Source organism: Aythya ferina, assembly GCF_964211825.1.
Source record: "Aythya ferina genome assembly, chromosome: 18".
NCBI classification, from domain to species: domain Eukaryota; kingdom Metazoa; phylum Chordata; class Aves; order Anseriformes; family Anatidae; genus Aythya; species Aythya ferina.
Window position 1 is genome coordinate 7,930,498 of NC_140317.1, and position 17,129 is coordinate 7,947,626.

General features: G+C 41.4%; 1 protein-coding gene and 2 long non-coding RNA genes across 10 annotated transcripts in view; all 3 read right to left on the bottom strand.

Moving 5' to 3' along the window:
- Window positions 1-23: 23 nt before the first annotated feature.
- Window positions 24-3,570, bottom strand: LOC311420775. The gene is made up of 5 exons (XR_014684545.1): window positions 3,534-3,570; window positions 2,277-2,413; window positions 1,863-1,885; window positions 950-1,019; window positions 24-328 (listed from the first exon to the last, which is right to left on the bottom strand). It is a non-coding gene; the product is annotated as an uncharacterized lncRNA (long non-coding RNA).
- Window positions 3,571-6,609: 3,039 nt separating this feature from the next.
- LOC311420776 lies at window positions 6,610-10,293 on the bottom strand. 2 transcript variants are annotated; one of them, XR_014684547.1, is made up of 4 exons: window positions 9,929-10,293; window positions 9,624-9,744; window positions 8,357-8,509; window positions 6,610-7,639 (listed from the first exon to the last, which is right to left on the bottom strand). It is a non-coding gene; the product is annotated as an uncharacterized lncRNA (long non-coding RNA). The 2 variants fall into 2 exon arrangements; XR_014684546.1 differs by lacking the exon at window positions 8,357-8,509.
- Window positions 10,294-14,609: 4,316 nt separating this feature from the next.
- STXBP4 (syntaxin binding protein 4) overlaps window positions 14,610-17,129 on the bottom strand; it is a 71,063-nt gene continuing 68,543 nt past the window's right edge. For all 7 annotated transcript variants that reach the window (XM_084492004.1, XM_084492002.1, XM_084492003.1 and 4 more), the window contains one exon: window positions 14,610-15,428. In XM_084492004.1, the coding sequence (XP_084348130.1) occupies window positions 15,317-15,428 (112 nt within the window). In that variant the 3' untranslated portion in view covers window positions 14,610-15,316. The remainder of the gene's footprint in view (window positions 15,429-17,129) is intronic.

A 17,129-nucleotide genomic window follows, 5' to 3' on the forward strand; every position in this document is an offset into this window, starting at 1 on the left:
GTATTTCCAAACATAGAATCAGCTTTACTAATACTCGTTGAGCATCCAATCTCTGTGTTTCAGTCATATGCTTCAGTGTTTATCAAAAGAAGAGGAGGTATTTTCCCATAATCAGTTGTTGGCTCTGCCTCAGCAGCATCCAGGGCTGCTGCTTGCTGTGACGCAGGATGGAACAGCAGCACACCAGGAATTGTGCTGAGTGCAAGGAGCAGATGCCGGACACCACGAGTCCTTCTACCTCTCCCTTCAGCTGCAGTCAGCAGCCCCCTGCAGAAGTCCTGCTGCTCATACATTCTTTTAGAAGAGTGGATGAATTACTCGCATCTCCCTTAAGGGCAGATGTGTATGGAAAAGATGTACAGTAAAAGAGATGCATAGTAGTTGCCATTTCAAACATGTTCAGCTTTGGTAAATTGTTTCCATGCATTTTAGTGAAATGTGTAAGTTAAATAAAAGCAAGGGTAGCTGACAGCTGCATCATATAAACCCTAAATACCCATACAGACACAAGAAGCCATAGAAAGATTGCTTGCTTGTTTCTTTATTCTGCCTTTTTTTTTTTTTTTTTTTTTTAATAAAAAGACTTGTGTTTTCTTTTAAAATTATCTGCCCTGATCTGCAGAAATGTAGATGCATAATTGACTATATTTGGACTAAAGATGTTCTTGCTTGTATGTTTTCCTGGTCAGGCACTTAGACTATAAGCTATACTGAAAGCCTCAGGCAGAAACCTATCCTGACATATCCATCAGACATAACTAGTGTCATATTAAAACAGTTCTCTATTAATTTTTTCCCATTCACTTTTTAAGCCTTTAAAAAAGAATCTTTAAACTAATTAATTGCCTTGCAGAGTAAGTTACTCTTGAAGCTTCACAATTAGCATTTTCATAGGTGGTGGTGTTTGTTTATTTTTTTTTTTAATGCCAAAAGGCAAAAGCATACTTACAGCCATCTGACAGCACGCATGCAAGGAAATAAAGATGTCCTCCTGTATTTTCCCTTAAATGGCTTATGACCTGGAGAATACATTATTTTGATTGGCATAAGAAAGAAGGCTGTGATCTTATTTTTACTGTTTGCTATAGTTGTTTCAAACTTATCAAAGGAAGAAATAGAGGCTTTTTAGATGGCTGCTTGCCAGCATCACTAATCAGAATTTTAATGAGATTTTTTTCTTTTTGAGTCCTAAATTAGGTCTAATTAACGGTATATAAAGCAAATATACAATGCCATAAAGGGGATGCAGCCTGCTGTCTCTTATATAGGATGTGTTTCAACCTCTTCACAAATAGAATTGTTTAGCAAAATACACATTTTCATGCTGCTTAAATGTATGCAGGTTTTTCTTTACTGTTATGCATTAATTAACAAATTGCCTTTAGAAAATAAGGCCCTATACTTTCATAACAACTTTGAAATCTCTGAAGGGGGGTAACGCGAGTGCTTATGGCTGAAGCCGTCTCTGATTGCCACTCACTTTGACTTTGACAGACTCCTGAAAGCTGCTGTCCAACACATGCTGCAGTCACAATGACAGGGTAAGCTGTTCCCTTTTACTTCCCTTAAGTACTCCATTTGCCATCATCACATCTTTGGATAGACCATGTGTTCCTATTGTTTGTGGGGTGGATAACTAGCCTGCAGCTCCCATTTCCCAACCATCACAAAAGGCACAGTTATATTTAGGCTACACACAGTTTTCCTCCGAGCATTTAGGACAGAAAATGATGAACTACAAAACATCATCCTCAAAACACAGCATTGTTTCTTCCCCGGCAAAGTATATATTGCGCAAAGAAAGAGGAATAAACCAAAATGACATTTCTCTTTCCCCCTTGCAAGATTTTCTTGGTACTTACGGTTCCCTCCTGGGCTGACTTATCTGAAACATACAAAACATTTTTAAAAAGGGAAGCATCTTTAATTAGAGTCGCTCATATGCTGCTTAATGCAATTAAACACCTAAAAGTATGGAATTACAACATCTGCTTAAACAGAGCATTTTATTCACAAACTGAGACCATTAACTAGGAAGTCTCTTGCAAAGCCTTTTTCCAAATTTCATGTTTAGTAAACAAATCTCATTTCTTTATCCCTGTTAAGTCCATATCACTTCTGATTCATTTGGCTTGTGAAACTAAAGATGATTAGCAGCAGTAACAATGGGGGTAAAAAAACAACAAACCATAAAAACACAAACAAAAACACCACCACCACAAACACATTAGAGCACAGTGGAATAGAATTAAAAAAACCCAAGCAGTCTCCCTTACTCAAACTCCAAGTCACCAACTCAAGCGGTATTGGGCTGAAGTGCTCAGAGCACTTTAGCAGAAGAACACTTCAAGGGCTGTTCTGGACCAGGTCTGTCTGGAAAGCCACAGGTAGAGCTTATGGTAGTTGGCAGTATCTGTAGTTAATAAGGATAGTCTGTCAAGTGCCCATTGTCTTTGAACTAACATCAGACACATTCTAAGTAAGCTTAAATAGCCGTTTCAAACATGTATTTCTTGAAGTGTGTAAATAAATATATTCACAGCAATTTTAAGGAAGGAGCCAAACCACAGGACAGAGCGAGCCAGAATCATTTTGCATCTGTTACAACACTCAGGATAATGTTTTGGTTGATTTATAGTGGAAATATTTGTTTTTCAGCTGGAATTCTGGTAACTCAGAACAGATGTTCAGAGCAATGTTGGAATACTGTCTACCCATCCTTCGCTGTTGAATCAAATGGTGTTACACATTTAAACTAACCAAGGTTAGGGTAACCTGAAATCTAATACACTGTGAAGTTACTAATCTTAGGAAAGGTACATAGTAAGGGAGGTGCTGATGGAATCCAAAACAATTATTTTTCCATTTTATTAGAATCACAGGGCATACAATGATGCATACAGAAAATTAATAGATCTATTACATTTTATCTGGTTTGTGAGTGGGGATGGAAGAGAAGTGCTTGTCTATCAATTTTATATTTTTTCAAACCTTTGTAGTGTTGAACGAACACAACTTCCTGACTTTTTTCCACCCTCACTGAGCTAGGAAATGTTTCTTAAGGAGAGAGAGGCAGATTCTCGTAATGAGGAAATTATTTATTTCTTCCAAAGAATTGTCTAGTTGTCTTTCAAATCATTAATAATTCAGCATATTATTAAAACTCCTATTCATATTACCTGAAGACCTCTGACTACAGAACAGACACAAGTATAGCCCTCTCTTCCCCACTGGAGTTACTCACATCCCTCAGCACTTTGTCAGAGAAGGACAGGGAGGCTGTGTCCCTGCTCATTAAGCTAGGTTGGTAGGCAACATGATCTGAAACCAACTGACATCTCTGCATTTGCTTCAGTGGCACTGAGCTCAGAAGCGAACAGCATTTCTCCCATTTTGCCTTTTTTTCCACCCCCCCCCCTTTTTTTTTTTTTTTTCCTTCTTCCCCCTCCTGTGGAGGCCAGACAAATAGCATCCAAAGCTATTCGCTGATGCGAATTCCAGATTGTCAGTGGAGTTGTGCCTGATGCCTTTACCTTACGTCGGCTGTTGTTTCTTCTAGGAACTTTCAGCTTCTCTGCTACAACATTCTTGCTGGCATGCAGCTATTTAATGCCTATCCCATTTGCAGCTATGTTTCTTTCCAGGTGGCATCACTATATTCCTAACAGCTGAAAGCATTAACGATGTCAGAGAGGATTCAGTTACTCAGTTCTGTGTGGAGAAAACGCTTTGAATTGCAGTTACTGCATTAAGCTCTTGAAGATGTACACGGAGAGGCTCCTGTATTGATCTGATGCACAGCCAGCAACACCTGATAATGCCCAGCCCAGGGAGGGCTGCGTGCTGCCAGGGGTACGGTGCCCGGTGCTCAGCCCCAAGTGCTTCCAGCAGAGAACAGGAGAGGCAGAGCACGCCCAGCACAGCTTTTGTTGGTCCGAAGCTGTTTTACACCTGGGCCTCCTCTGAGCCATCGCTGTGTGCATTAGCATTTGGAACAAATGGAATCTCAGCACAAGCCTGCTGTGCAAGTGCAGTACAAATGCAGATTTTACTAGGACGTATTCTCTGCAAGCAAGTTAGAATTTGTAGCGGTGACATGAGTCACCTCCGTAGATACCATGGATACAGGGTTTCACCTGGTAACTCCGTTAGGTACACTCCGTACACTCAGCTTGTCACAACACTTTGTGCTGGCACCTGTAGGACCCGGTGTTGCCTGTTCTGCTTCTTCAGACTCTTCTTCCCTTGTCCTGGCCAGAACCAAAGCCAAAGGACACTTGAGATGTCTCCATGGCCACAAAGCCTCCATGTAACAGCAGCAAAAATCCCACTGGTGCAAGCTTCTAGGCAAGCTTTTTAGAATATTTCTGTATTTTGCTCAGACATCCAACACCATTATTTTTTTCTTGGTCATTATCTGACTGACTTGCCAACTGTTGTATTATGTGAGTTCTTCCTTGGAAAAGCTGTCCCTTCTGTAAGCAGTGCCATATTGTCTCATTATTTGAAATTTACTTGAGCAGCAGGCTTTAGACCTGGGCATCCATGGGCTCTCACTGCTATCTGCATCCTGTGCCCTGGTCATAGGTTTAAGAAATGGGGTCATCCTTGGTCTGCTTATAATCCATTACACTGGGGTTTCAACCTTAGAGACTAGGAAACAAAACTGTCTGTAAGTGAGAAAGACTTTTGGAAACCAGAATGGAAGCAAAGCCCAGATTTTTCATATCAGGTGACAAGGCCAGAGCATCGAATTACAGTCAAGGAAGAATGGATCTTGACCTGCAGGAATTAGGCTGCCACTGAGGAATGCAGATTATAATTATGAAAGGACACTAGATCCAGAAAGCTTGTGTGGGAACTGGCACAAGTGCATTTAGGAGGTACTAGGCACTTATGGAGGGGGATGCAGAGCAGTAACACCTGCTATGGCTTTCCCTAGAGCTAACAGGGCACCTCAAGAAGGAGATCCTAACGGGGTGGGTAGAAGCATGCCACAGCTCTGAAAGGTGCAGGAAGATCTCGAGAGTAATGTGTAGCCCAGGTGAATACTTACAGGAGTTAGCTATGTAATTTCATTTATAAATAAGGTAACGAGCTCTGTTGTGACACTGACAGATTGCAAGCTGGACACATCAGCCGGGTACATGTTTCTAGCAACGAGCTCTGCAGCACTACATTATATTTGCCTGCACCTCACACAAGCACCCTCTTGTTGCTCTCTCAAGCCCTGTTAATGCGTGGTTCAGAGGCTGGGAGGTGGCAGCTGCTTAGCACCTGAGCTGGTATTGATCTTGGACGCTACAGGTTGCTGCACTTTTCTAGCACAGACAAATTGTCTGATAACTGCTCCTTGCAGGAAACCTGATCCAAGAGCTCTGCCAGGGCAAGACGGTTCAATCCTGCCGGGCATGGAACACTTCTCCAGGGCTGAGCCATCCTCAGCCCATCAGAGGGAGGTGGAAGCACTCCCTAGGCTGCGTGTCAGATGGCTTGAACAGGAAATCTGTGCAGGATGCTGCCCGTAAGAAAGCACTGATTGCTTGGGGTTACTGGTAGGTAAGCACAGTTTACTTATGAGTTGCACCAAGGTCCTTTGGAAGCCAGTCAAAAGCAAGATTATGGTAAGATTAGTAGCTCATAAGTAACCTCTGCTGAAACAGTTCACTCTCACTGGGCTGTTGAAGTTTCTCTGGTACCGCACCTCACTGCCACGCAGACTGGTTTTTAAAATCAAAGACATCTGTGAAAACACTGTGTTTCTGCCATACATGTCAGAAAAGGATCGGTCTTTTCTGAAAAGGTAATGCTGGCTTTATTGTAAATGTGAAATTTCCTGTCCTCTAAAGTTGCTTGTAAATTTTAATAGGAAGTAAAGTACGCATGAGTTTCTGGGCTAGGATTTTGTAGCTCTAACACACGTTGCAGTTACAAATGCAAAACTTTGCACTTTTGGTTCATTCAGAGAGCACATATTTCAGCACTCAGAGACAGCTTTATGACTGGGAATCAGCACAGACAGCACCAATGAGAATCTACAAATCAACTGCTGAAAAAAAAGATAATTTTAAGCTTTCCATTTTTATGCTAGGTAACAGGAGGTGTGATTTTTTTCCCAATATTTGGAGGAGTTCCTCTCAAAATTACAAAACGCTGTCTGATTTCTCTCGTCTCCAGGCAGCGGGTGCTGCAGGGCAGGAGCTGTTGGGCCCTGGCAGGAGAACGTGGCACCGAACTCCACGTGTCCCCCAACAGCCCAGCCCTGTTGGCCCCGCACACCCAGAGCTGGGGCCTCCCCAAGGTCTCTTCGCTTTCATTCAGGCGTGGGGTTTCTTTCTGCTCCAATAGCTGCCATTCCCTGCTGCACACAGAGATGTCAGCCAGGTTTCCTACAGCAGGATTTTGCTCTGCATGAAAGTTTTCCATGTTTCCCCATCCCCTGGCTTTTTGGTCCCTGTCTTACAGCTGCTCATGTGGCTGCATAAAGATCAGAACAGCCTGGTGTCAAGTGAACCCGCAGTGGTGTGCTCACAGGCAGTTCAAGAGGCAAGCTTTTGCCTGAACGCTGGGATCATACCAAACTAATCAGGTTTAGTAACTTCATATGCCTTGCTGTTTGCACAGTGAGGGCAACGTTTGCTTGCCTCACACTGCAGAGGAACTGGGGTGTCCTCACGAGTCCTGGCCTTGCTGTGAATGCAGCAGAGGCTGCCCTGGAGACCTTGAGCCACTGCTGGGGTGGCCCCAGGGGCAGCCTGCCAGCAGCCATCATCTCTGCACCCAGAATCATGCACAAACATCCGGACAGGGGGAGCCTGCTTGTGACCTGGATTCAAGAGGCTTCACTGTTAATCCCCCCTCCCTCCTAAAATTGCATGAACTGGGGCTATCATGGCTGAGGTTCTTATCCAGAATCCGCATGTAGATTAAAAAAAAAAAATCTTGACAGAGAAACTTGCAAGAAAATCTGTTAGGCAGCAGTCACTAGTGGTAATTACCATGCTTTCATCTGTAGCTGTCATTGCACTGTAAAAAGTGGCTGTTATTCTCATTTTAGAGAAGAAACAGATGTTCTAGGGAATTCTGAATAGATTAATACAGAAGTTGCATGCCTAAAAGGTCTTCTAGAAAATCCCATCATTATCACATGGCTGATTTTGTTCAGTGCACCCAGGAGTTCTGTAGATTTGCTGCTCGTGCTTTGCTTTGCTTCTCTTCTCTTCTAATTTGCCTTAAAGCAATAGTTTTAGTTTGGAGTTTTCATTTTACTCTCATTCTGGGGGAGAGGAAAAGCTGAAATGATACCAGCTATCAGCACTTTCTTTTCAAGGCAAACTTTCAGGTAGGGATTTGTTTGAAAGTTCTTGAGGTTTAATTTGGTTTTGTGATCAAGAGACACAGAAGTCGCATTTGTGCAATCCAATTAGGCTCCAGCCCTGGCAGGGACATGGCATAATGCACGTACATCCAGCTGACTCGCTGTCCTTCCCTGCTCTCAAAACCTTCGGCCTCCATGGCAGAGCCGAGCTTCTTATCACAGGTACTTGGGATTACTGCACACTCAATTTTCCTGTTCGGGAGGTGCCAGAGATGCAGTTTTTCCCTTGGAAACATGGTAGGTGACAGGGAAAATTGAGAGCTGCAGATAGATGTTGCATTGGTATCAGTACCGTGAGTAACTACTAAAGGCAGTCAGTACTGAAAGTGTGCAGGAGGCTGGGCAGTGTTCTCGGTGTTAATAAGGAATTAGAAGCATTTCTGTGGTATCTCTGCTCACCTCTACTCATTTAATGGTCCCACCCAGAATCAGAACCTGTCACTACCTATGCTTTTTTTTGGAATGAGAACTCTCCACTACGATAAACTGAAAGGTGTTAGAGCAAGGAGGAGCGTACCTGGTAATGTTCCTCTCCAGGAACCAGACCTCACGTGCTGTGGGTTCAAGGATGAGATGCCCTTATGGCGGGGCTGCATCCCACAGTCTGCACTCCCAGCTGCACCCAGTGCCCTGACTTGCCATTCCAATTTGGCTGTAGCAGCCACAATTTCTCCTTACTTGGAGAGCAGCAATTTCTCCCAGCCACAGCAGAAACCACACAGCTAATTACCCTGCTGTGCTGCTCACCTCTGTGCAAAGTATTGTCCCTCGCCTGGGGGAGTCCTCTTGTAGAACCCTCCTGTGCTGTGGCAAAACTTCATTCCTGCAGGCTAAGCAGTTTTCTTTTAAGAGGGAAACTATATTTTCTGAACATGCTGAAGTTAGAGGCCTTTTCCCTTACCTCCCTGACACTGTATTCACTTGTAAGTAGGTTAATTTGTGTATAGGTGACAGTCAGGACAAGCAATGATAACAAACCTTGACTGAAATAAATGCCAGAGCTTTGTAGCAAAATCTCTGAGCACAGCAGTGAAACAGGCTTTTTGGTTATCTTCAGCCAGCCACGGGACTTCCCACTTGGTGTGCATTTATTGCTGATTTTTGTTTTTTTATATCATTTACTGCAGGGACCTAAATGGTTATTGGAACAAGGTAGCCCATATTACTATGCTACTTTTGTGCTGCTTCAGCATATAAAATCAAAACTAGTTAAGCGCAAACATATTTTTGAGAACTTAGCTTGAAGTGACTACACATGAACAAGATGAGATTAATTGCATCTACACATTTGCCTTTAACAAGATGATTCCTTTTAGCTGCATCTTCCAAATAGCCAACAACACGACAGTCATTCTTTAACACAGCAGGTGTCCTATTTCCTGTTTCTCCGCATCTTTATCATTTACAACACTCCTGTAGTTAATGTGAAGGAACAGTATGTTCCGAGAGTGACAGGCAGCTTTCTTAATGGGCTCGTCAGCTCCTCTTCATGCCATGACATCAATTATGTACACTTGTCTTTGACTTGGAATTTGTAACCCCCACGGTGACTAATTACAGTACCTAACGTTAGGGTCCCTGGTGACACAGACTAGAGATTAATAAATGCAGTTCAGCCTACTGCTCGGGGACCAAAAACTTCACTGTCCCTGGAGAGCTCAGGGCTCTGGGTTTTCTGAGGCTGTTGGGGTTGGAAAGGAACGGTGACACATTACCAGACTCTTTGGAATAAAAATGAAAGCATTAGAAGGAACCACAGTGCTTTGCCTTTCCAGAGATCCTTTCTCTTTCTCATATCAGTGCTATTATTGTTGTATTTTTATTTTAGGCCACAAACATAATTTTATTTCTTTTTCCATTTTAATCATGTTTTAATGAGTTCTCTTCTGATACAAGAACAAGGAATGTTCTTAATGATAATAATAATTGGGCCACAGGGAAATATTGACTGCTTAATAGCTAAAAAGCGGAGTACTTTAAAAGAGATTAAGGCATTTCTGATCGGTTTGTGACTTCTGGAGGTCAGGGTGAAATCATGACTTACCCAAACTGTGGCAAAACTGGTGATTTTTTATGGTTTACGTTTACCCAAGAGGTCTAGCTATCAAACTGACATTCCCCATAATGGTATCAGCTACCAATTTTGCATTAGTTCACCTCATCTGTTATTGACGCAATGTAAAAGGGACACGTCTCTTGAAAAGAGGTCTCTTAAATCAGAGACATCATATTAATTGCAGCTTACCTGCCCAAAGGTGTTTCTTGTCTCAGCTGTGATGCTCCTGGAACAGGCTGGCTGGAGGCTCTGTGGGTCTGCAGCAGTTACAGAGACCACCAGCTCCTGCAGTACTCTGACCCTGCAAACTCTGGGCAGGAAAATGAACAAAAGCTTGGATACTGGTAGAAGAAAACACTCCTTACAACTCTGATTCAAACCTTTCCCTTCAAAGACAACAGTATTTCCTGTTCTGTACAGCTGCATTTTCCAGGTAATGACAGGCCCATTCCATATTTTTTCAACCATATGACTTAATACGGAGTAATACACACCTTGCATCTTTCTGGGAAGAGAGTTCAACACTTCTACCTCATAGTAAAATAATTTATCTCAAAAGAATGTTGCAAGAGTATCAAACTATTAGATCTGTGGCAAAATCAGCTACTGCCTGGAATAAGCAACAAATAATCAAGCCACCAAAAATGTGAAAAGGATCTGGATAGCACAGCCTGCGAGACAGCTAGGATTTTTAGTATTACATGAAAACAATCCCCAGGGAAAGGCAAAGCTGGTTACAGAGGACAAAGGGCAGGCTTTCTTCATTAGTATTTGATTTTTGGTGCACTATCATTGCAGGCAGTAAGGGGAAAGATTTACTAAGGTATTTAGGTACCTAAACATGACTAACAGCATTTATAGCAGCATCTAAGTAGGTTAGGTGCCTAATTCCTATTAACTCCATCAACATCTTTAAGCTGCTGACATCTTTGCAAAGCTGGCCCCAGAGCTGGAGCAGCCAGGTGCCTCTGTTTAGACTAATGGGGCTGTGCTTGCTCACGGCTGCTGCAGCCCCAGCAGATGTCTCTTGGAGCAGAGTGCTGCAGACACCAAACGAGGACCGGGAGCACAGAAGGCTGCTGAGCTGACTTGAAGGTTTGCTACGGACTTAAGCTAGAACTCTGCAAAAGTCACTTTGACCAGTATTTGCAAAAAGGGCATGGAAGTTCAGTGTTACATTTGGAACTAGCAGTAAGGTTGCTGGGTAGCTCTCGGGGAGTTTCTTGAGCAGAGCATTAAGAACCCCATCAGTTCCCAGAAAAGCCACTTCCACAGGCTATGCCACAACAGAACGTGCAGGTACAGGAAAGCCTTTCCATCCAGTCAGTCCTTCACCACCTCGCCTATTCCCACAACCACAAATGTTTTTCTTAAAAGGATTTCCCATGCCTTCAGGTTATGCCTGCAGACACCCTAGCCCTTAGTCATGGGAGGTGCCAATGAGGCCACGCTACAGGGAGTGTCCACGAAGCAAATACGTGCTGAAATAAACAAGCTAATTGCAAGGATCAGTAGCAGATAGGAAGTTTTATTAGGGAAACAGGAATTGCCCCTGTTATATTGTTTCTCATTTTAGTGTAATTTCTTATTCCTTCATTTACAATGGAGGCCAAAGATGCTGATGGATTTCCAGATCTGGTACTACTGGCTTCTGTTCCTTAAACTACAACCAGGTAGAGTGTAAGTAAACTATCTGGGGCTCCACAGAGACCTGCACAGAAATTGTAGCAAGCTAGATCTGCTTTTCCAGCTTCCTTTAAAAATTGTTCTTAAAAATATGAGAAAATTTATGTTAAAGCAGAAAAAGTGGGATTTGTCCTCTCTGTCCTTTACTGACTCGTGGTTCTGTCCCATTACATGCCTACAACAGTTCCAGAAAATACACAAGAGCAGATTCAATAGCTTGCATAGCCTGAATAGTAGGTGATGAAGTGACTGGTACTGCTTAGCCACATAGGAAGCAAGTACTTTCTATCGCTGAAATCTTTACTTTGAAATACACAAGAGATTTCCACCAGCAGAAATATTTTTAAATACAAAGAGGAAAGGTAATCTGCATCATTTATAGTTTTAAAGTGTATGGTATTAAGCAGGGGGCTTTCTAGACAAAGTCTGAGTAGGATCACCCTTTGAGAGAAACTATTTGAGAACTGAAACTGAAATTCTCTGTGCAGTCTAGCACCACAGCAAACCCACGTGAATCCTGAAGGCTCCAAATAAAATCAGTGTCAGAATAGATTTAGTGCTGTAAGGTTGTGTCCAAATAAACATAGGTGATGGCCCTTACCTTGTATCAAATGTCTGTGCACAAACAGCAACTGCTTTTGTTTTTCTGATTGATCATAAAAAAATCTATAGAGGCTACATGTATTTGCTTACATAATATCTGTATCTTTTCTGTAGACTTTACTGTAGAAAACTACAGTGCAGCCATTACACTAACCTGCTTGTAAAACACCAGTGGCTTAGGACAGGTTAGGCAGTGTGGCTGTGCACCAGCCAGCACACATGCCTGAAAATGTATGCAATGCCCATGGAATAGCCAGCTCATGTATGTATGTGTGCATGTATTTATCCAGTTTGTCTGTTGAAAGGATCATCGAATTTAGTGAGACACTGAGTAGTGTTCCAAGGAAATTATTTAGCATCTATGAGTTTGAGTATCTAATATGTCTATGTAGGCATTTGTGTTAAGCTACTTGCTTTGATGACAGTGAATGTGCCAGTTTAAGTTTACTGGAGTATTTGCAGTATTTGAAGGGCAGTGTGGTGCAAGTATTCAGGTAAAGATTAATACCAGCGTGTACAAGAACAGTATTTTTCAGTGTCATCTTTACATGAAAAATAAATGGAGGTACAGGAATTATTTATGGCCCAATTGCCACTCCCTTCTAAAGCTGTAATTTCATTATTTTAGATGTTACAAAGTACACTTCTGTTTTTTTTTTCCACATATTTTTTTTATTCTGCAATAAAAATGAAAAGTTATTGTTTACAGTGTTGCATATTTTGACAACCGCTCTTTACAAACTCTTTTTAAATTATCCTAGAACCATTTTCTCAATATACGCAGTTCCCCTTAATAAAAATAATTTCACAAAATATTTCACAGAAAGGAAGAGACAAGGGGAGATAGAGAGAAATAACCTAGGAAACAAGTATGCCAGCGTACAAAAATAGATGAGAACATTCGGAGATTCTAGGTATGAAAATGTAGCCTCAAAAGCAGAGAATCTGATCTAGCGGATTATCTGAAGAGATAATGCTTACTGGAGAAAAAGCTAGATAGATGCAGAGATCTGTTTCTAATGTCTTTAATTTCTAGGCAAATTTATAAGAGAGAGGGAGAAATAGTCTCCAGGTTTCTGAAATGTTCTCATCTGGGGGTGGAGGCAGTAAGCAGAGCCGGCAGAATGCCAACATTTTGTCTTGATTTCTCCCCCTCTCGTGCACAGCAGGCTGTGCATTGCATGCTCGGAGCAAGAGATCATTACCAGCTCCTCGGGAAGGGCAAGCAGTATGCGCATAGCTGTCCTCCTCCAGCTGATCTAGCAGAAGGACAGCTTTAAATTGCTGCTAGGTCTCTATAAAGCCTCTGCTGATGAAGCCTGCCTGATCCACAGTCTCTGTCCCTAAATAGCTTTGCCTATTTGAAACACCCAGCTAGCTGTCAGAAAGCCACTAACACAATAAATCGACTGCGAGGGTCAAGTGGAGATTCAAAATTCTCTGAAACAGAAATGGAAAACTGGAGTCTATATGTGATCTGGAACTGCATACTATCATGGAATTATGAACCAAAAGTGCCTGTCATTAATCAGTCAAATTACTACTAAGGCTACAGTAAATATTGCAAGGAATTCAGTACCTTACGTACAGTTTGTGGGTCATGCTCTATGCCATTTTCAGAAAAGGGATTTAAATAAAGGTGCAGCTAGAGTGCCTGGCCCTGAAACTGAAGCACACGCTTTTTGCCTTCAGACTGTTCTCGGGGAACACAAAGGAGGCTATGAAGCACGTAGGAACCATTGGAGCGAAATACAAATGAAGCATTCAAGTGTTATTGCTATGAGAAATTTTCTCAGAAATATATGTTACTGTGGGTCTGCTGAGCAAGCTCTTCCTCCTAATCCACACCACCTGTGTAGATTCATGGATAATTTGGTTCTGACCTAGTTAAAAGTACAAAACATTTTTTCCTATTTGCTTATTCAAAATATCCTGACATCTTCCAGCAAAGCCTGCAGAAAACTCTTTTGTGAGCTGCACTTTGTTCTCCTGCAGGAAGAACATTTGGTGATGTGCTCTGCAGCTCACAGGCCATATGCAGTAGATTGCTGCACTGCTATTCAAAGAGACTTGACTTGGGTTAAAGCTGTACATCATTTTTGATTCAAAAAGATCAACAGCAACAGTGTGCCTGACTGGGCATGGTCTGGTCTTTATATCCATTCCCCTGACTAGATGAATTTTTAACTCTAATGACAAACCTGCTGGATATAGACCTCTAAAAAATGTGGCTGTACAGCTTCATTTCTTTGTATCAGGCAGTAAGAGTGAGGTGAAGATGGGTACGTCAGCCTTTTCAGGGATGTTCTGAAGTCCTGAAGCATGCACCTTAGGAAAATGCAGATTGTAGCCTGTGCCTTTCTCACACTGTTAAAATACTGTTTTCCTTCTTGGCCTGAAGATCAGAGAGAGGGTTTTCCTTTGGGATATTCATCAGCGCCTCTGCAAAGTTTCAGATCCTTCTTTCATTCATTAGTCAACACCTACCATATAATATATATAATACACACACACACAAAGAGCCTCCAGAAAAAAAACAGCACAGAATCATATATTTCATAAAGCTGGCATCGTATGGTGAGCTGTGAATAATGAGATTTAAAATATCTTGTGCTTTTGAAGTACAGTGAAACTTGTTCATTAGATTGCAGTAGCACTCCCTGTCATTTTCTTTATCCTCTTTAAATCACCACCAATGTTTACAAAATGATTTTGTTCTACTTAAAGATCAACTTTGAGGAGGTGACTGATTTCTGCTGATCCTGGAGGTGGTTTCACAGGTTTCATTGTACTTGAAACTTCACAGCTTCCACTGAAGTATTTGATGCATGTATGTATCGGTTTAGCAGAGTACAAAAGTAGAATAATTTTCTTTCTGGCCTCGTATTGTTGACAGAGCATGGTGTCCTCTACCAAACGGTTTATTTTTACTTGACAACTTATCAAAGATTCATTTTCCTAAAGTCCAACCAACGATCTTAAAAATAAGTATTTGTTTTAAAATACTTAAATGTTTAAAAATAATTGTTTTAAAAGTCATCAGGACTCCAATACTTGTAATAAATTGTCAAATTTCTATCAGCAAAACTCCTTCAAAAACTTCTATAAAAATCAGATTATTCAGTAGTTGCACAAAAGGCATCTATCTACATTACACTCACTAGTATTGGTTAAAAAAAGAAAAAGCTCATCTTGCGCCTTTCAGCAAAGCATCAGCTGGAATTTACCAGGTGAAGTACATCCAATGGTCCAATCTAACTCTAATGCTGGTCAAAACTGTGAAAATTTGATCTCAGGTCAATGGAGTTATGCCAATACAGAAGTCATGAAAAGACTGCAGCAGCTCCCAATGTAAGCCTGATCCCTGCACACTGAACTGGGTCTGGTTAAGGACTGCACAGAGACTTCTGCAGCTTCTGAGGCACCCAAGAACAAACCCACCTAAACAAACAGCAGTGCTCCCTCTGACTTCAAGGGGAGAAGTGTCATGGGGTACTATTACATCAGACTAGAAGGTAATTAGATTAAAAAGTGTGCATCTTCTCACTAATGTACTGAAATTAGACAAACTACTTTTTGTTAGCAGAACGTCCTCAGCTCTTGGACACAGGAGACTCTCTTATTCTATTGTCGTCATCCTCAGAGCAACGCAAGCTTAGTGCACTGGTTACAGGATGGATCCATGATGTTGTCTGGGTCACATGGCTAGAAAAGAACCAAGAAATGCTATTAGGAACCCAGAAGAGGTTTACCAACCTCAGAAACAAGACATACTAGATGGAATCTGCAATTTTCTGGCCTCGTTTTGATCATTACCACACTTTCAAATACAGAATTCTTTTTGTCTTGCTAACTGTGAGATTTTAGAAACAAAATGAGGAGCCTTGTGGGTGCTAAAAAGTGGACTGAAGGTCTCAATTCCAAATAAATATGAGAGAATGCTTCTGTAAGAGACTCCTGATACAGCCTAGTGACATTTCCTGTTAATTAATAGAACTGCAGGCAATTAACCCAGCAACAACGTACAGCCCAGACTATCAGTCTTAGAAAACTCTGAGAAGCTAGCAGGGTATTAACATTGCCATCAGACCAGGTAGACACTAAGGCACAGCCGACAAGAGGAAGTTGACCAAATGCTCATCATTAAGGTATTTATCTTCTTGCAGAAAAAAAAAAAAAAAAAAAAAATATATTGATGAATAAACCTTAAAAAGGATGCACTTTAGACATCCTGTAGAACAATTTCTGGGGATGCTCCCACAGCCTTTACACATGTAAGTAATAAAAGGGAGTGTTATTTTTTAAAGGCTTAAACCCTATACTTGAAATGCAGCCTAAGCTGCTTTACAGTTCTTGTTAAGCTTCTACATGAATGGAAAGAACCTGCTCAAGGCTCAGTAAGGACAGACAAATGGAATGGGCTTACTGTTTGAGGGTGAGAACACTGTACACCTTATGATTGGTAGTATCCATGCTAGCCATACTGTGTGTGGGCAAGACACAGCCTCTTCTCCCTTCTGGAATAATATGTTCTTGGTAAAGGAAATAGCTTCTTTTCACTTAAAAAAATCTTGCTAATAAATTCACCGTTTTTATAGTCAAGTCAGTGCAAAGATGAATTTTGTAATACGAGTTCATTACAAAAAGTAGCTGAAAAATATGGCACATAAAATATACACCATAAAAGACAAACAGTTGCTCTCAGTATGTCTCACAGCTTCTAACATATCGTGTACCTAAAGCCCATGCCTATACTCATCTTTCAGGTACATCAGCTTAATTAAATATGAAGTGCCATGATGGAACTACTCTAGATTTACCTTTTCAAGTGAAAATACTTCCCCTTTCTGTCTTCAAGAATGCTCTCTCAAATATCTGACTGTGGAAATCAATCCATTAAAGTAGGAATTTCCAAGACAATGTTCCACTACACTGACTTAATGGTATGGGGGTCGCTTTTCCAGTAACATGACTGGGTTATTTTACCTTGCATTCACACCTTGCATTTGAATTCACTGAGCTTAGACTAAGTTGAATGTGATGAGCGTGACAATAACGTTCCCCAAGAGGAAAATATGATGCTAGCATAAATCACACCTCGAGCTGCATTAACTAGCTAACCTATCTCTGAACTGGTAATCCACGAATGTAGCCAGTAATTCAACTGAGGCAGTGTCTTAGTAAGGACCAAGCAAGAATAAAAAAAAAACACAAAAACCAACCCTCAGTTCTCATCCTCAAAAAAAAAAAAAAAAAAACCTAACAAGAAGCTTTTCATCCAGTTTCAAAATCCGAGGCCAAATTTTGCTCTAATGTCAATTAACTGTAAAAGCTTCTGATAGTTCTTCAGTTCTTTTAAACTAGCACTAGATTTATCCCATGAATGCTTCTTGTAGGACAGTTTGT